General features: G+C 41.1%; 2 protein-coding genes across 19 annotated transcripts in view; one reads left to right on the top strand and one right to left on the bottom strand.

Moving 5' to 3' along the window:
* LOC111249796 (uncharacterized) overlaps positions 1 to 19,622 on the top strand; it is a 40,086-nt gene that overhangs the window by 17,249 nt on the left and 3,215 nt on the right. For 3 of the 13 annotated variants that reach the window (XM_022804177.2, XM_022804119.2, XM_086985314.1), the window contains exons 4-17: positions 789 to 844; positions 7,849 to 7,964; positions 8,617 to 8,880; positions 9,529 to 9,684; positions 10,446 to 10,547; positions 11,537 to 11,602; positions 12,349 to 12,432; positions 12,710 to 12,754; positions 14,608 to 14,934; positions 16,207 to 16,421; positions 16,681 to 16,836; positions 17,069 to 17,266; positions 18,334 to 18,457; positions 18,614 to 18,656. In XM_022804177.2, the coding sequence (XP_022659912.1) occupies positions 789 to 844; positions 7,849 to 7,964; positions 8,617 to 8,880; positions 9,529 to 9,684; positions 10,446 to 10,547; positions 11,537 to 11,602; positions 12,349 to 12,432; positions 12,710 to 12,754; positions 14,608 to 14,934; positions 16,207 to 16,421; positions 16,681 to 16,836; positions 17,069 to 17,266; positions 18,334 to 18,457; positions 18,614 to 18,656 (1,952 nt within the window). The remainder of the gene's footprint in view (positions 1 to 788; positions 845 to 7,848; positions 7,965 to 8,616; positions 8,881 to 9,528; positions 9,685 to 10,445; positions 10,548 to 11,536; positions 11,603 to 12,348; positions 12,433 to 12,709; positions 12,755 to 14,607; positions 14,935 to 16,206; positions 16,422 to 16,680; positions 16,837 to 17,068; positions 17,267 to 18,333; positions 18,458 to 18,613; positions 18,657 to 19,622) is intronic. The other 10 variants (XM_022804129.2, XM_086985348.1, XM_086985325.1 and 7 more) reach the window with 10 other exon arrangements.
* LOC111249823 (exosome complex exonuclease RRP42-like) lies at positions 1,459 to 5,438 on the bottom strand. Of its 6 annotated transcripts, none has more exons than XM_086985379.1 (6): positions 5,278 to 5,438; positions 3,993 to 4,137; positions 3,443 to 3,554; positions 2,932 to 3,088; positions 2,479 to 2,761; positions 1,459 to 2,176 (listed from the first exon to the last, which is right to left on the bottom strand). In XM_086985379.1, exons 2-6 carry the CDS (start codon positions 4,098 to 4,100, stop codon positions 1,940 to 1,942), a joined length of 897 nt encoding a protein of 298 aa, XP_086841505.1. In that variant the 5' UTR covers positions 4,101 to 4,137; positions 5,278 to 5,438; the 3' UTR covers positions 1,459 to 1,939. The 6 variants fall into 6 exon arrangements, with proteins under 6 accessions (XP_086841505.1, XP_086841500.1, XP_022659935.1 ...); XM_086985374.1 differs by lacking the exon at positions 5,278 to 5,438 and adding an exon at positions 4,386 to 4,517; XM_022804200.2 differs by lacking the exon at positions 5,278 to 5,438 and adding an exon at positions 4,343 to 4,457.

Raw genomic sequence — 19,622 nt, 5'->3', positions numbered from 1 at the left:
CCGACTTCGGAAGCACATAAATCGTTCACTTTTTCTTCTAGCATACAAAGACAATTAGTTCATTTGGCAGACCATAAAAAATAAATAGCCGGCTCTCTTCTTAGCCTAATAAAAAACGTCCAGGGAATGCTGCTGCTAGAACAGACGAGATCAACTAAGAACCTTCCGCAAAAAAGTCGAACGGGTATTGGCTAGAACAAGAAGCTCTGAAGTCTTTGGTCTCCTTCCTTGGAGAGCATGAATGAATCGAATATAGTGCTATATTATACGGCAGTGGGTTCTCCATCGAGATCAGTATCCGAAAGAAGAATGATTGTGTACATAAATGTGTGATACCTGGATAATTTAATTTCTAAGAAATACAACAGTAGTTATATCTTAATTATCGAACTATTCTCGTTGCGATATGCTACTTCTAATTTTTGAATGATTTAATTAAACTAAATCTTTAGTAAACGCTGCAATATATCAGGCTCGATAATAACGCTAGAAACCACTTAGATAGGGACAACAAAGGAAAACCCCTGTTAATTGATTGCAGTACCTTTTTCCAACTGAACTAACTTCTTCTACTCTAATTATGGCTGTTCGATGGCCCCTTTTCCTATTGCATAAAATTTCATTTGGCTTTGATGTTGAGTAGTCGATTAAAACAAAGAGGCTGACCATTCTACTCAGGGATAAGCCAAAAGACTAAAGTTAGTTTTTTCAAATGTCTAATGTGATACAATATCTTCCTTACGCCTAGTACAATTGTTAACTGTACCAATGTTATATTTCTTTGACAGATTTCGTCCGCTACCCCGGCAAGAAAGCGAGACCGACTCAGCCGACGACGAGAAAGGTACGTGTTAGAAAATGCTTTGTTGTCCGCAAAATTAATTTCAACTTCTTATAATCTATATTCCCTGAATATTCAGTGATGCAAACCCCTCGATATACTTCGCTAAGAATTTAGTTTGAGTGTGAATATAGCGATAAAAGTAAAAAACTTTGGATACACCCCAGTAGTTTCGGCAGGAACCTATTAAGGGCATTCCACTTCTGTAGACATCAAATCTGCACACGTTTACGCGCTTCGGTGTCCAGCCGAAGTCTCAAGTTAAGGAAGGTTATTACGAAGTCAAACGTCCTTATGGCGCGTAATTCATTCGCGTTCTTTTAAAAATAAAAAAATTTATTTCAAATCAAAGTTTCATTCCGAAACTCAAGATCTGTGTAATCAAAGACCCGAGCACAACTTTGCTAAATGACTTTCTGCCATAGAAATGATGGTCGAAACTTCGTAGATTTAAAAGACTTCAATAATTGGGCGTAATCATGACGGTATCTTTTGCTTCCTTGAGTTGGTAGTTTCCTTTCGAAACATATGTATGCGGAGCGTTAGCACAACTAAGCATTGTAGTAACGGGTTCGACATAACAGTTTGTATTCTTATAAATAATATCACGTGTTCCATTGCGTGACGCTCCTGTGCAACATTGAACTTTATTTAAGTAGTCTAGGGTAATATACAGATCAGTATTAGAAACAAGTAAATATAATAATCAGTCAGATTATAATATTCTCTCAATAGGTACTCCCTTTCCACGGGCATACAACCCATCCTGAACCGCAATAGTAACAAACAACCAGTGGAAATAACCTTAGGTAGGGCAGCTTAAACTGCCCTATCTATAAACCAAGCCCAGTTATTTGATTTAAGGTCTACAATGCACACATATTGTCGCCAGGTCAGACGATAGCTATAAATTTGCAGACGTTACTTTATCTTCTATCGCACAGAACAACGCATACGTCAATATGAATTTATTAATTATAATTTTCGATGTTTTCGGTTCACTAATCTCACGCTATCTCAGAAATCGAAGATCACTAAGTAAAAAGTCGGACCGCACATTATACGAAACGAGAGTTTATGAGGAATAAGTAATATATTCTACAAAAGAAAACCGTTAGTTCGTCCACTAAGTTCTTGCGCTTTTACGAGTCGCTTGTCCAACGCTTTGTGCAAGGCAACTCCGATCTCTTGAGCCAGTTGAAGTGCTTCAATCAGGTTATGCGTATGAAGGCTTCCGACGCCATTCTTCATAGTTGTAGCAATACGGCCATTCGGGGCCACCGCACAGCAGAGATGGACCGTGGTGCATTCGGCTTCCTCCTGACTGACGTCAACCTGGAAATTGATAAAAAATATTTTAGACACGATTACTCATGGGCCGTAAAGTTCGCTCGGAACTTTCCTTCACCTAGAAGCAGCCGAATGAGAAATTTTAACACAGCAAACATTTAGTTAGAAAAGAATAAGGCGCGTTTGCAAGGATTACCGTCTTCCTCACGGTTCGGCTCATATTAAATTCTTTATCGAACTCTTCCCATTTGAGGTACGAAGCTCACTTGCATCGGAGCTATGGTAAAAAGCAATTAGGGACAACTATTAATTTGGGTTACTAGCACAAATTAATTAGGGTTACTTACTACAAATTGTGAACCAATTTTGGAAAGGGTGACGAAACAAGGAACCAAGCCCATTTCTAAAGGATCAACAGCATGTGGATCGTCAGAAACTTCGATCTCTGGCCGTCCATCCTCGCCTATGCTGACGCTTAATCGTGGAATGCGAAGATCTCTTAGAGCTGCCTTGACAGCTACGGATACCGCGTCGTATAGACTGCCACCCAGTTCTAAAATGAGCACATCGACGTAAAGTGTCCATACTTGCTGGCCAGAAACAATGCACAAAGAACTCAGATCCAGGAATCTTTAAGCAGAAAATGAATAAATGCGCACATAAACCGCGTATGCTTGTTATTCTACGAAAAAATAGGTTATCCATTGGACTGTGGTTTTTCCCCTGATACTAGGGGAGGGCGGCTTATATATGGTCTACATGCGAGACGCGTATAAACTGTTCACGCGGATATTGCCCACCTTTTCGAGACATAGGCTTCACTGAGAGCGCCTGCTATCTGTTGTCCAAGATCATCACCTCCGCTTCCTTCGAATTCGGGATCAGCGTTTGCGGTGAAATCAACAAAAAACTCGATTCGGCCACTGTCAGGCGCTGAAGGTTCTGGAGCACCAATCTCTGCCTTAATTCAGATAAAGCCAGCTCACTAAATGATTAGCGCCCATGGTCTTTGAAGCTATGCCCACTCTGTCCTACTTCTTAAAATCGCGAATAAGGTATCATGATCTACTTGTTATTGCTTATAGTTCGCGGGAAAATCAGATTTCATTTCGATGAGCGAATTAGCACTTTACCCGTATGGGTTAACTTTTTTTAGAGAAGATTGCCAACTGCATTCTATTGCCATATTTTATCTATCATGTATCATTAAGGTCGTGTTGTCCGCTGCCGACGGCTCTGACTGATCGCTGACTCTAACAACTACACCGCTATGCCTTCCCCAGACTACAAAAAAAAAAACTGGCAATGTACCTATACTCACACGTGACCTTGAATAGTTTACCTTGATGCCCACGAGAACGTCGGTGTTGGCTATACGAACATGAGACGAACCGCTGCAATTCGGCGCAGCACCTAATTCCATCTATATAAAAACCAAGTGGAAGATATAATTAACAAAAACATTATAATAACAAATTATTACAATCTAGATGAAGTTTTATCTGGGCACCTAATCGAAGTAATGGAAGACCTAACCTTCCAATGTGACTATTGAGCCTTTGCACAAAGTGAAATCTCCAAAGAACCTTCATTTAATAGCAATTGTAGCCAAATGTGTTGCAAATCTGAACGTAAAAGATAAGTAAACAGAGCATTTTATGATATCTTTAGGTAAAAAAAAAGTTTGACTTCCGGTCAGTACTGAACAGCTGACTCTTTAGTATTGTAAGTGCAACTGACTTCGATGATAAGAGCATTCTACTGGACATAATAAACATAACTACAAATCATCTTTCACTATGAAAAGAAAATAGCTTTTTGACGCATAGAACACCAATTCAACTTAAATTTGGGCACTTACTTCAATATGTCGATACTCCAGACAGCTTCTCCCATCACACCGAAGGTTGTCTTCTACTCCGTGAATAATGAAAATTCGTTCCGAATCACTTAGTAACGTAGTGGCCATGTTGAGGTAATGTCACTTACTATCATTCGTTGCTGACCTACCGAACAAAGCATTAGTTGAACAGAAAAAGTGCAACGTATAAAAGTTCAACCGAGGGCTATCGATACATGTACATGACACACACTCTATTTCTTGGGTCGTGTCACACGCCGTGGATTCAGAAACGCTAAAAAAAAACTAATACGGAAATTTAAATGAACAAAACCCCTCGAGAACGTTTAACATAGATGAGATATTCTTACCCGCCACACGCATTCGGCAATGGAAGCAAAATATTTACGTTACCGGTCGGCAAATGGAGCAATAGTGGCTGTTTGCAGTTAGTGCGCACAGCGATGATTGTGATCTCTGCTTGTCTGTATCTTATAGCTTGTATGGCCCACACCGTACCACAACCATCGGCTAAGGTCGCAAAGTGAATTATAGTTAATTGACTGAAGCTGATGGGAAGCGCGTGTTAGAGCCAACATAAGGCGAAAATGACCGCCCGAAAAATGAAGACACACCGGCTAACATATGTCCTGGGGCCATATATAGGAACCGAGGTAATCTTCTGCTCTATAGCCTGATTTAAACTCGGGTTCTCTCGTTTTTTCATTTCAGCATGTGTTACAAGCTCGTGGGAACAATAAATATTTTCCACTTTGATCGCATTTTTTAAAATCTAATTTATTAACCATAGATATCTAGGCCACTTACAAACGCGGCTTGTACTCATGCAAGTTCTTATTCAATTTGTAAGCACGAACTTTTACAATAAACATCATAATTGATACATCTCCAATTATATGTCTAACTAAAGCTCCTTCCCTTGACGCTCGTGAAATGACACCCAGCTAAAATAGTTCTGTCGCTAATTGCAATGGAACTAAGTGACCCTTGACAGTCCGATTATCTAAAAATGCATAATGTATATAGTATACATATATTTTTTGTTCTATGCTAAGACTAACCACCTTCGAATCAGTCTGCCTTCAAAATGCGGCGCGTGGGTGTATTTTTTGTATCCTTTCCATCAGATAAAAGTCGCCTTAACCATGTCTAGCCTAATTGCCGTTTAATTAGTCCTTTGTGTTTAATCTCTTGCAATGCCGACATCCGATACGATTAGTCTATGACAAACTGGACATGTTCGATAATGCAGCCGTAACGGCCGAGTAGCACTTATTCAACTTACCGATTAACGGGACCGTGAATCGTGTTACAATCGCTTTGAAGAAGTTATGATGTCAGTATTTTCTTAGAACTTTCGAGAGGTTCGAAGCCACAAACAATGGGTGATGCGCTCACACATGGTCTCAACACCGCTATGCGAGCCTTGGTGTGTCAGACCACACCCTAAGCGGAAACGAGCTTACGTAATGTCGTCTGACTGCTTCCTCGCCACTGATTTATATTCCTGGTTCGCAACTGGTTCCAATTGAGGACCCTAATATGATAAGTCCGCTATTTTGCAAGTACGTGTTTCTTATCGAACAATGGTTCTCGGACTTGCGTAAAAGACACAAAGCCCCAATACAAAAGCTGTGGAAAGACTGCGCTTAAACATGCGTGAGGTCTGCTTGAAGTGACTGTCCCATTTAGAAATTTAGGACATTTGCAATAAACAAGACACCTTGTATCGCCGTTCAGGTATGGTTTTTGCATAGGTTTGGGAGAAGACCTATCTGACAAACAAAGGACTTATAGACAACAAGTCTAAGCTAAACGACATCATGTGTAGAAGGCGAAAATAACATGAAAAAAAAAATTGTTACAGCGGTCTAAGATAGCACCTTACGTACGATCTACGTAGAGTTTTCCGAGAGTATTATCTGCTGCACAGCGAAGGTCTTCAGTGGGCACTGGTGCAGGTACCTTCACCAGCACAGCGTGTACCAGTTCTATACTATATTGATCCTTCTCAATATTTATCCCTGTAATTATCGTACTTCTATTTGTCTTCGAAGTAGTATTCCCTTCGCATAACCCGATCACGTCCAACAAAACACAGTGTATCTTTGAACGACAAGCTCTTGGCATTGGCAGAGCATCTGGTTCATATGCAATGGGTGACTCATTTAGCGTTCCCATGCCGGTCCCGGTGAAACTTTCGCTGTTGCTGCTTCAGTACTTGTATCAGCCGCCATTGTGACAGACATAGCTACACCAGCAGCTGTAACGAAAAAGCAGTGGTCCGTTAAGAGAAACGACCTTGGTGTTTAGTTTTAGCCAAGGGCTGTACCGCGTTCCTGTCTGTCTAGGCAGGGGCCTATAGCCGCCGAAGGTGCTGGTTTGCTTCCTGGACCTAAAACGAGCCTAACTACTACCACTGCTTCTGTGATTGCTAGCACACCCACGGTTAAGCGAATAATGCAGGCGGCACATTCTGCAAAGTAACTATTGAGCTTATTGTTCCTTTTTCGATCTTAGCCTGCTATCTTCTTCATGAAATTCAGAATGTTCCTGGTATTGTAATGCCGATAAAGATGTGTATGTTCAGTGAGTTGCGTTAACAGTGATTATATCTGAAGAAAATTGTTTGTTGCTGCTCAATTAAAAACCTAAACGATCAATATGGATAAACAAAAGGATTCCTGTCATTAGCTTCTCGTTGAGCTCATTCCAATTCTCCAAAAAAACATTCCAAAAAAAAATTCCTTGCGCTCAAAAGCCATAGCCTAAATAAACTATCCTAATTATTTGCAGGCTTTTATTACCAGTATAATAATCGGAGCCTAATTGCTTTTGCATTCGAAAATAATTACTTATGGCCAACCAAAGATCAGGACTTGACCACCAAATCCCTATTAGCTTTTCCTAATAAAATATGTTATCATTTCCGTCTTATTGCGTTACAACGTATTAATGTCCTTCGGGCTGCTTCATTAATGCTGCCATCAATTTCCTTTTAATGGACTTTATAAGTATAGTGATTCAGCAAGCCTAACCAATAATTAGTTTACTAATAGTGACAATGCCGGATAATTCATTCGTAAGGCTAAATGCAGGGAAAGGTTACCTCAAAAAATCCTATTATAGATAGTAGACTAAGAGACGGTACACTTCATCCAGTTCGGACCGATGTGTTTCGTAAACTCAAAAGGGTTTCCCGATCGAGTATATACATACCGAGTCTTTGTTGAAGATGGCCGAATAGAAAACGTTCGTTTCATTATGAAAGTATGTTAAAACACTGTTACATTTTATCTGTCATTTCGGTTGGGTCCTACTTTTAAAAGTCTGCGTATTCGTCAAATATCTGTAGGTAGTATCTGTGAATAACGTGGCAAACGTAAGAACTCTCTACACGTTCTTCACTAGATGCCTTAGCTTACAAACAGCGATGATTCACTAGAAGAAAATATCGTGGGAAGACCTATATAACTGGCCAATATCGTCGATTACGCGTATTGTAAAATTATCCTCACAATGAACAGATATGGCATAGGATGGCTTGGCGAAATCTGTCATCAACATATTCCTATTACGAGGTAGATTAGATATGTATAGGTAGTTATTGATATCATGAGATTCAGAAAGATGTAGTTATCTCGGCGTTCGCCTTGCTTGTTTGTGAGCAATTGAATGAACGATTTTTTGAACTTCTTAAGACATATAAGTCTGAACTTGGTCCGGTACAAAATAACGAACCCAATTATTCGTTAACCTTAAGCCATTAATAGATATATGAAACGGTCATGCATAAAATATATGTATGCGTAACCGTTTAAATCATCTATCGAAATTTGATGTGTTTCATTCACAGAAATAATTCCTTCAGTTCCGGTAAAAGCTCTGTCTGAATATTGGGAACACCCGGACCAAGAGGGTTTCGAACCTACAAAACCCACTCCGGGCCATCTACCGCCCGAACGCATCGAGGTACTCAAACGCGTCCAAGTTTCTTCGTTGCTTAGAAATCATTTCAGCTACATTTCTAATTTACTTGTTCCTAATGCTTTCTTGCTACCTTAACTAAACACATAACAACAGTAGATATTTAGTTAGATACTCGTCAATGGATACTACTTACACACGCCGGTCTCAATGTAAAACACTTACGGCTTAGTAGTACCGTACCTATTTCTCCAAATGTGGGGCTATCCCTCATCGTACGTTCATTTCTTAATCCCCGTTCTCCCGGTGTGGTAACGTCGCTACCTCAAACTTGCTCTGAGAAGCGATAATTAATAAATCTATTGGTGACCGTACCACAACATTTCCGGTTATCCCTTTTAGAAGCAAACACAAAATGGCGCCAGTAAACCTTTGTCGTCGTCATCATGCACTGACAATGTGCTTGCCCACTAATTTTGGAGGCGTATAGTGGTTTAGGTTCGAAACCGAGCGTAGGCACATTTGGCTTTTTGCTGAAAGCTAGCCACCTGAAGCGCTACTTTACAGCAGTATTGGACGTAAGACTCGAGTTATTCAACTTTCGGAGATTAACTGAGAGCTGGGACATCTCTGTTGCTGGCTTCGATACCGTTTGGATTGTCGTGTTAACGAATATGCACGCGTCACTAACGACCAGATCGACGAGTGGCAACGACGCGACGCGCTCCTTCGCCAGCAGCGATACGAGGAGCAACGAAGGCAAGACGAAGCATTCGAACGGCAGAAATTCGCGGACGTGAGGCACGATCAAAAGCAGGAGCAGCAATACCAGGCAATAGGAAAAACAGATACGGTCAGCGCAATGGCTGATCAGGGCCAGGACAATGTTCGGACAGTAGAAGAGACGCTACCTGATGGAACCAAGATCATTCGACGAATCATCACTAAAAAGGCCGGACAGGTGTGGTACTATCACTTTTCGTTGCCATAGGACTTGTTTGTTGGGGGGTTGAACCCAGCACGCACTTTTTGATTTAATGCCCAATTGAATGACTGTGTTGTGAACGACCCACTCATTCATATTACATGTTCAAGCTATAGTTGTTCAAACGATATAAAGTGGGCGTTTTACGCGACCGGCATTGCTGACGAACAGCTTTGGAGCCAACAGGGACGTGCTTTTGATAGGGCATCATTTAGGGAAATACGCAATAATATGACGCCCCACGTTAGGCAAGCAACTTTTTTCTCATTGCTATTATTGCTAATGTAAGTTTTTTTTCACCCACATCGAGTTCTATTTTCAATTGTAAAGCATCAAAAGATAAGGAAATTTTTTATAGACTTCGCAGTGCTTTCGAACGTGGGGTAACGGCGACTAATACATATTCTTGCAATCAAATTTCAATTAGAGCGAAAGAGATCCAGAATATTTAGGACAACTTGGTCGTATTCTCCGTTTCGATATCTTAAAGATTGGCTATGAAAGGGAAAATATGCCATTATAAAAGGTACAATCGTTCAAATATTACCTTTTGTTGTAGTTTCATTTGACCAGGAAGAATGGTTAAAGCGCCGTCAGTAATAACCATATATTCCCTTCTATTAGGGAACTCCTATACCGATGTCCGATGGTGAGCGAGAGGTTCAAGAGTTCGAAGACGTCTTGCCTGATGGAACTAAGGTTATCAGACGGGTTATTCGTACGAAGCGACCGGCACAACAAATCCAACAGATTCAACAGCAGAACGATGAAAACGTTAGTGTAAGTTTCCAGAGTTAAAATTCGATATATCATAGTTTCCTAAATGGAGTTAATTTTATAAGAATACATTACATTTCTACCATTGGAACAAAGCGCTAGCAACTACGGTTGTCCAGAGGATTCCACTTAGCCAAATGTGGCATTAGGATTAGTTCATAGATAGGTGACTTGTTGTCAGTCGTACACCGATTACCGTTAACTATCCCAGTTCGAGTCGAGCTTTGGCCTCGAGCGTTTAGAAGCTTCCGGTTGACCACTGTTTGTCATTTTGTTTATCTGTCGCTACGTGAAGGCGTGGGGTCGCAAGCTCTGTTTCGATTTCACCAACGGTCCTTACTGGCACATCGACGATTTCTATTCGCTACACACCGCCTGTCAATACGATCCACCCCTAAGTAGCTCGTATAATAGTAGTATATGCGCATCTATATAAACGTGTACGCTTGTGTTTTGTCATGTTCTAATAAGTGCTTTTGCAGTTGACGCATCTGTAGAGTAAAACTATTTTATTATGTTTTTTTTTTCCTTACGTCTTAGAAATAGGTCTTCAAATTTGTGCGTTTGCTCTTGACAACGTTAAATCCTTTACTTTGGAGCTATAATATACTGCATTGCTCCTGCTGTTGTTATTGTTGTGTATCGTAGTTATAGCGTAGCTGCTTCGATCTACAATCTAGAGCTCTAACCCTGTTGACCCTGATGGCCATTCCGAGCCAATAATGCCCGTGTATTTGTATTTCATTACGTTTCGTAACGAGTAGATTCGTCAGGTGGAAGAGACGCTTCCTGACGGCACGAAGGTAATCCGAACGTACCGAACGGTCAAAAAGCAGGTGCATCAGGAGGAAAGCATGGAACCGCAGGTACGACCAAGTCGAGGGCAGGCGAGGTTACCGGTCCTTTTCTATGCGCTGCTTTGTAACATGGTTCGATTTGTAATTCACTGCATATTAACGGGTGACTGCTATGTTTCGAAGTGCGCATTTGTGTGAGTTTATTGCGAGGTTACCTGGCCATCTGGATAAATTCGCTTGTTATTGGTCCCATTCCGCCATCAAGGACACAGACACAACATGCGTGTCGATGAAATGAGAATAAAACATGACCTTCTTTGTTGTACCTAAATAGTACAATGTATAGTGATGAAATATGTGATAATATAGCACTTTAGTTATTGAGTTTAATTTTTCAAATTTCAAATAAAGCTTCTTAAAAGCAGACCTGAGAGTATTTGAGCAAAGACAAAAGTTTGTTCTTTTGTTCGATACCGAAGTGCCAATGGGGCTAGCAAGGTGCTGCAATGACAATGTCGTTTCTATTTTTGGTACAGCCGTCTGTCTTGGCAGAACGCCCATAGCATTCTTTAACTGGTAATTGGTCAAAAAATAAGAGCACGTGTTCGAAATCGCTCGATCACCAACCACAACACCCACCGGGAACAAAACAACGGTCATACCTGTTTTTGGTGGCATCTAGAGCCAGTTTCAGCTGATTTGAACTAGACAATAGAGAAAACAGGCACAGACCCGTTCTCACTTTCTCGTTGGAGGCAAAATTTCTCACATAGTCACATAGTTCACAATGTTATATCTGTCGAGCTAGGCAGATCGAGATACATTTCGACTTTAGAGGCAAAAAATAGATATTGGCCTTCCATTGGAAGAAAACGCTTCGTTTACTGAGCTCGAGGGTTAATCTCAATTTTTCGTTTTAACGTTTTGTCTCGTCGATATAATGGTTTGCTAAGTTTTCCAAGGTGCGTCCTTCCATATATGTTAGTACTAAAAGGACAATAACTACAAGGCCTCTCCTGACTGCTAGATGGAAATTAATAAGTTTCATTCATTCTTAGGATGACGATGGGGATGATGATCGGGTTCAGCTGCATCAGACCGCTAGCCAACAACAAACCCAAGAGGTGCGACTACAACTGGATAATGTCTGAGACTAGTTACAGTAATAATAACAATAGATATAACAATTTTTGATAGCCATATTTATACCGAGTGTGTGTTGTCACTTGGCTTGTACGGAAGCGAAGCAGCGCCCCACTGCAAGATGACTGGAATCTGGAATAAATTTCTCTATGTATTGTCATTTGTATAGAAGCAATTTTTTTCAACCATGTCGTCAAGCGAAGGCCATGCAGCAAGGAAGTGTTTTAAACCCATTTCAAATAGTAAGATTATAGAAAATATTCTGGATTCGATAAAGCGGGCGACTATGTATGGCGCGGGCACGCACTTACTAGCAGGCTAATCGCAGGTGTGGGCTCAGTAACGCGAATTTTCCTTAATGCGGCTTCCGGCAGATCAAAAAGGTACAATGGCATGAGTTTAGCTGTGGCAAACGTTTAAGGCATTTGTTCGATAAGTTTTAGGCGAGGCTAATGTGAAAGAGCAAAAAAATAACCTCAGAGAAAGACGGAGATAGACACATGGATATTTAATTACATCATATGGCAGACAAAATTCAAATGACCACACCTCTCTATGGGATCAACATAACGCGACAAACACACGCGCCCCTTTCTAATCAACGAATATATTTGCTTTAACTTACGGCGACATGAAGGCATCGGTGACTAATTTTTGAGTTTCTTAAATGGCTAACACGCGCTCGCTTTGCTTCATACCCCTGCCACTGATACCCTGCATTCGACAGGTTCAACAGCAACAAACCCAAAGGATTCAACAAACTGAACAACAACAAACAGTCCAGCAAACGACAATCACCCAGCGACAGCAGGTAACGACAAATGTTGCACTTAATAAAAATTAATCGAAAATATTTTTTAATATACATATTATATGACATTGTAAAAAGAATTTATCACACTGCCGTACTACGTTAGGGCGCTGCTAGTTGTCATTTCATACAAAACGGCATATCGATCTCTTAAATAATAAGAATCATTAAAAAAAGACTTCGATAGTATAGTTTGGTCTTGCCATTCCGCTTATACGCATAATTATAATATATTTGTTAATTATTCTAATACGGCTTGTCTAACATTGCCGTTCAGATCGAGCGAAGGGAAGTGCACGAAATGACTCACGAGGTTCACGAGGTACTGTTAAATTTATTTAATTTGAGCACTTTGAGAGAAAACAGGTTTGCTTGCTTGCTTGCTTACATAGCACGAGTGTCCCATTTACGAGAAAAGAGCTGCAATGAAGCCTATTCTATTTTACTACGGCCGGTTTTAGTATCATAGTTAGGTACCGCTGTAGCCGGCTAGTGATTTCACCGCGAATGCAATGACGGATCTCGAACTTGAACTATCTTACGTAACTCTAAGTTTAATAGGCATAGGGACCAAGCGATTTGAAGGAGGTAGCTAGGATTCGCGGTTATACGCTTGAGAAAAGACGAGAAGAAGTAACTCTATCGAGCACAACGAGACCTTCGACGAAATGGTGCATCCAGCAGCTTTTTAATATTCGCTGTATTTATGATCAGCAGTGTGTCATTGGACCGTAGTTTCATTACAATTTTTGCCTGCCCCACCTCACAAACAACTCAGCCTTTATCATCTCGAAAAAATCAAACAACCGATTATTTCTTCTGCACTTTGACGCATGCTGTTGTGGTTACCTGTACAAATTATTCCTAGTGCCTAAAATGTTTTGTTTGTTTATTCACGGTTTTCAATGTTTGTGATAAGACGCATAGTTATCACAGAGTGTGCTTTCTGTTTTCTATAATAAATCGTCAACGCTAAACGTGTCAATTTATCTTCTCTCATAAATTTCAGTTTAATCAATGTAATAATAACTACTTTAAGTTCATCTATGGTTAATTAAACATTAAACAAACACAGGCTGATATCCGGCTATAAACGAGTTTCCAACCAGTCTTATCATACACCCAGACAACATCGTTACGACATTGTGACAACAATATTGTGACAGAAACATTTCGTGAAGCAGCTTTTTACAAACAGAGCGAAAATCTGCCGGCTTTTTTGCTGTGTACCTAGCGCTTAGCTGGCTTCAGGTTGAAATTGCACGAGCTCTTAGACTTTACATAGTTACGCCTAGAACATATTGCTCGATGAAACACGATCGACTAGAGCCTGGACAGAGATGATCAGGTAGCTCGTTCGCGTGAATCACCCTCAGTATTCGACGACAAGGTGCGCACGCAGGTAGTCTGCTGCTGAGAAGGTGCTAGGACATAACATAAAGGCGATGATTCAGATAAGGAGAAAGTGTTTCATGTACGAGTAGTCTTCTAGCACCAGCAGTACAAGGTTGGACGGCGATAAAAGGAGAGGCTTACGGCTTTGAAAAATCTGTTAGCCTCTAACTACGTTTAAGTCAGTAGCCTGTAGGCGTCCACGCAGTGACAACTCCGCTGGGTTAAATCGATTCCCGAAAAACAGAAACATTGCGTTACATTCATTATTGCTGCGACTTACACAGATCCAACAAGAACAGCATCAGCAGATCGAGGAGCAAAGGCCAAATCTGGTATCACAGACGACAATCAGTAAAATATCATTCAACAGCAACAACAGGTAGACAGACTCCTGAGCGAACACTTTTCGCTTTTTTTGGAAAGTAGCAGAGAAGCACCCGAGCACCTTCTATAGGCAAGCCTTTATGTCGTCTTAAACACACCACTACCAACATTTCTATCGAGACCATCCCATTTATACTAAATTAGATGCAAACAGCTAATGTCTTTTTCAGCGACCCTAGTTCGAGATAAATACAGATTGATTAAAAATTTTAGGTGCTATTTTAACTTCTTTGTATGTGTATCTTTTCCTTAACGTCACTCACGATCAAATCTGATACTAATATCGTAAGAGGCTCCATTCATTAACTAGTGTTCGTTTTTATATACTACTTCCTCCTAAAATTACAATTATTAAGAGCTTTAGATTGAGGAATATCAACGATGATTACGTTTCAGACGCGATCTCGGTCTCCGCCGCCGCGTACGATTGAAGCCGCTCCTGAGCCTCGCCAGGCTCCGAAGCCCTCTCCTCGTAGCCGCTCTCCACCCCCTAGACCTTTGCAGGCAGCACCAGAGCTTCAACGTCCCCAGCAGCAGCCCAGAGGTGGATCACCCCCGCCTCGAGTACTTGGACAGGCCCCTGAACCTCGTCAGCCTCAGGGCCAATTACAGCAATCGCCATCGCAATCTCATTCTGAAACCCCTAAGGCTTCAACTGCAGCTCCCGAGCAACAGCCAACAGCCATGCAGAGACCTCCGGCTACACCCGGTACTCAGAGAAGGGTATGTGTATTGCAATTTTCAAAATATTACGGCATTTTCCTTTACCACTAGAAACTTCGGAATGTACGGAGTGTTGTTATTACAATATTGGACAGTTCATCAAAAAGTCTAGTCAATCCCTCGATTATCTTCATTCACTTTTTTGTTACCCTTCCTTTTGGATTGTTTACGAAAGTGCTGGAAAAAAGTTTTTTCGTTTTCTGTTTACCGACTTCCGACTTGCAATTGATCTTTATTACACGATCAATTTACATAGTGTTGTTGGGTTTCATTCATCTGGCCAGACCCGGCACACGTCATTAACTAAGATTACATTTGTAGATAGTTAATAATAGTTCGTATCACTTTTACCTACCTTTTACTAAAAGTTTAGCCGCTTTGCTCGTTGTCATTAGATCATCATGAGTCAAGTCGCACTCCCGCACAGCTTACCAGATTATTTCAGGCCATACCATGTGCTCTTGTGCAGTTTTAACTAGCCGGAACCCTCGATTACGTAAGATTCTTGCCTGACGTTACGACGTTGAGGAAACGCTTGTCTTTTCCATCAATTCTACCAGCCCGGAGACAAGGCTATAGGTGGGTCGTTTTGAGACATTTCCCGAGGACAGTGATCTCTAGCCATTCATCCCGAAGCGGCATCACCGTGTGAAAGGAAGATTAAAAAAGGAACGAGGGAGAAAACTACCTACAATTATCGATAATGATCGGTTCTTCTTTCACCGGCGAGGTCAAGTCCTGTCTATAAAAGCTACTCAATGAAAGAGCACATCCGTCAGTTCGCGCGCGGGTGTTGGCTGCTGAGGCTGTAGTGGTAGTGGACGTAGCAATTCAGTCGAAGCGACTCACTGTCCCTACCGTCGTCGTCGTTGTTGTCATCCTCGACACACTTTGAACAGAGACGGTTTCCTCTCACCAAAAGTCAGCGGCAGCAACAGCATGAAAAAGCCAATTGCGGTAGTCATACATTCCGGCATTCACGTATACCCACACAAACAAACATGCATATAAACGAGGGTAGAAAACCTTTGCCCTAGCTATTTGTCTGGCACAGATCGACTGGCGGGTGGGCTTCCCCCGTTTCAGTAGAAGACTTTACAGCGCTAACAGTTTTGAATGGTAGTTGGAAAAAGTGCGTGCTGCCGCAGTATTTCTGTGCATTCACAGGGCCAGACTAGTGACTGTACAGATAGTCAGCTGAAAGCTCGGCTTCAGTAACACCCTTGTATAAGTTCAGCATTGTGATTGTGTTTTTTTTTGCTACGGTTTTAGGCGGATCGCAATTGGGAGGAGCAGCAAAAGCGCGAATTTAAGGAGTATTTGCGCATTCGTGAGCAGCAGGGTCCTCCACCACAGGGTCCCAAATCGAACGCCGACTACGTGAGTAAATACCAAGAACAACTGTTAAAGAGGAGGCCTTCACAGGGTGGACACCAGCCAGGATCTATTGAAGATTATCGGAAACAATACGAACGATCGACAAGAAGGTAAATGGATTATAATCTCAGACGAAAAGTGTTGAACATAAATGTGCGCATTTTGTATTTCTTCGATTCGAAGACTGTCACTATGCAGGCATCGAAGATCATGGCGTGTCTATCGGAACCATCTTGAACGAATGCCATTACATCGTATAGTGCAACATATTGATAAAAGTGAAGGTGCTATCAGTCCGATGCAGTTATTCTCATTTCTGTTAATTAGTAATATTTAAATTAAATAAGTTGTTATTCTATTAAATTATAGAGAAAGTACACCAACGTCTGCGCCACTCCCTGGTTCGAATACAGAATACCTCCGTATGTACGAGGAGACTCTCAAGAAGAAGGAAGAATACGACAGACAACGCGCGGAAGATCGCTTCGAGAAAGCGCAAGGCAGAACCCAGGAAGAATACAAAAGGTCTGTACAATATTAACATCTTTGATACTTAACACATTACCACTGTTATTGCCTAAAGGAAATTGACGTATTATTAGGCTGTGTAAGCTCGAACACTTTCGAAGAGCTACGGTTGTGTAACAACATTAAATAAATTGTCCAAGAGTTTCACTTCGTAATGTCATTTACACATATGGCTACTCTATCGGAAGTTGATTCTGTCTTCTATCCGTTTATCTCGTCTGTTGGGCAGATTCTACGAAGACGAGCTACGGCGTAAACAGATTCTCGAGCTTGAACAGGAAGAGGAGCGACGGCGCTATCTTGAAGAACAATCTAAACAACGAGAGAATATTTCCCGTAGTAAAGAGCTTTATCAGCAACAATTGCAAAAGGACATGCAAAAAAAGGAACATTTGATTACAAGACCAACGGGACTACGCCCAGAGAGGTAAAACAGCGAGATCCATTGCTTATTCACTACAAACATGACATTCTGCTTTTTGTAGGCCTCAATCCGTCCAGGAGGTTCCTAAGAGCAAGCATTCGATCTACCGCAAGAGTTAGATGTGTGATGTGGATCATTTTTGGATTTTCTATTATACCAAACGTTTTAGTCCACGCGTATTGTCCGTTTTAATAGCAGTCTTGAAATCAGTGTTTAAGTAGCTCTTTTAGCGCGTCCAAAAGACCGCTGATTCAGTCTATTGGCATCCCCACTCAGGGTTGAGGTGGTATGATTAATATGTTATACAAAAGGTCCTGTCTGAAAACATCTCGCTTTTGCTTGTTATCTCGGTAGCTTGTTTGCGTTCTTTCGAAGAAGTTTTCACTGCTACTCGTTTCTAGGCTGCCCGTGATGGTCTCTTAGGCAGACGCTAGTAAACGTGCCAAAGTATCTAGAGTCTAGAATAGGACAAAATAGGCAGAATACATTGGCAATTTTTTGATCAAAGCCTACACAACACGACAAATACCTTAAGGGCCATTACATGCCACTGTCGTGGTGGCACTGTTTGGTGCGTTGGTGACATGTACCCGACATTCAGGGGCAAAGCTCAATAAGTAACATATGAGCTGTTGAAGAAATGCGAGCAAAAGTACCGAAAAGCTACTTTGGTTTACTATTTTAGCTACAGGACTAAAAAAATGAAAGTTAATGGCACAATTTACATTCTAGAACATACATGGCTGATATCAGTATTATCTGGTGCCATTATGAACGAAAGAAATATAAAAGTTTCTTAGTTAAAAATATAGATTCGTATATTAGAAAAATCATACAAACAACATTTAGGTTAATGATTTTAGGTTGATTGCTTTTATACGTTATCTTAATGAAGATACTTCTTTTAAGAACAGTGCACAAATATTGCAGATAGGATGGTGCACAAAAAAGCTGTTTAGCAAAAACTGTACACAGGCAACTGCAAGCGACAGCATCTGCTATATTATTTACAAGGATCTGCTATAGGATTTATAAGGGGAAGTTTAAAGGATACTACTATTTTGTTACAGAGTGGGTGCTCAGGCCAATCACTGGGAGAGAATCGCTGATGAGGAACGCATTAAGATGAATTTCAAAGTTCCGCCATCGCCAAAAGTTCAGAGGAAGAACCTTGACGCGTGCTGGCCACCAAAGGTATAACTACGTTAGAGTAGGCCTTCCTAACGCCTGTCAAAACTATGTTTTATGTAATGATATTTTAGACGTGTTTATCATGGCGTTGAATCATGACGGTTTGGTTCGAACATGTGCTTTTAATTGTGTAAATCAAGCGCTTTTAATTGATTCCAGCGTGAAGATGGCGTCCTAGTAAGACCGGCCTTCTCCCGCGAAAGTAAGTGGAGTTGCATAACGACTTCTTTTGTATGGGATCGCTCTAATGCATTTTGTCGTGTACGAAACCAATCTCGTTTGTCGTGGTCCTATCGGGGTTTGTTTGTAGTGTGTAGTGAACTAACGGTTCAAACAAACTCAGGCGCGCAAGTGGAAAAACAACATTTTAAAATTGACTTACACTGTACGAATATGGGCTCCAATCGAAAGATCTAATTTGGTCTGGTTATATGTGCTTAGACTTGTGTTTCCGTAACGGATTATCGCGATCTTATTACCAAGTAAATCATTTGTTTCGCCCAGAAGAGTATGTGCTGTTCCTTGAGCCCTGGTCTTCGTATGTCTCCGTGGCCAGTGCATGAACCTTCGCTAGCTTATGTATCTGATGCGTGCTTATTGTGCTGCGTGCTAAAATATAAAATAACTCTTCTGTTATGTGGTAGCCCGGCATGAAACCTTTTAATCTTCCGCCCTATCTCGCAAAGTGATCCAATTTTAAAGGCGTTATCACAACACACCCACGACGCACCACGGAACGGCCCGAATTCAGGCAATTTCGCTGTTTACCGCAAATCTCTCCTTCATCTTTCCAGCTCATTTTTATTGAACCCGTTCTCTCTTACCAGTGTCGACATTACCTACAATGACCTCGTGTTTGTTATTCATTCGAAGACTGCTTTCAGATTATTCTCCCTTTTTGCGAGACCTAATGACTCAATAAGTTTTGCTTGTAAACCCTTGCACTTTGCCGTTGAAGTAAGTCTTGTTCAATGGCAACGTTGAATTCATAGTTTTGGCTCCTCCAATTCCCTTGACTGCCTTTCATTACCAGAGCCCTTCTTCGACCTAGAGCCTTCCCTGCAAGACAACCTAGGTTAGTCTCCCCGGTTTTTGGTTGCACAGCTCCCCTTGTTGGCCTTCCCTTTTTTTACTGCGTTTTGATTATATATATATTATATAATATAAT

This window comes from Varroa destructor, unplaced genomic scaffold (assembly GCF_002443255.2).
Source record: "Varroa destructor unplaced genomic scaffold, Vdes_3.0 BEIS01000001.1, whole genome shotgun sequence".
In the NCBI taxonomy this organism is placed as follows: Eukaryota; Metazoa; Arthropoda; class Arachnida; order Mesostigmata; family Varroidae; genus Varroa; species Varroa destructor.
The sequence above is the reverse complement of the archived record's forward strand: the minus strand, read 5'-3'. Positions and strand labels throughout refer to the sequence as shown.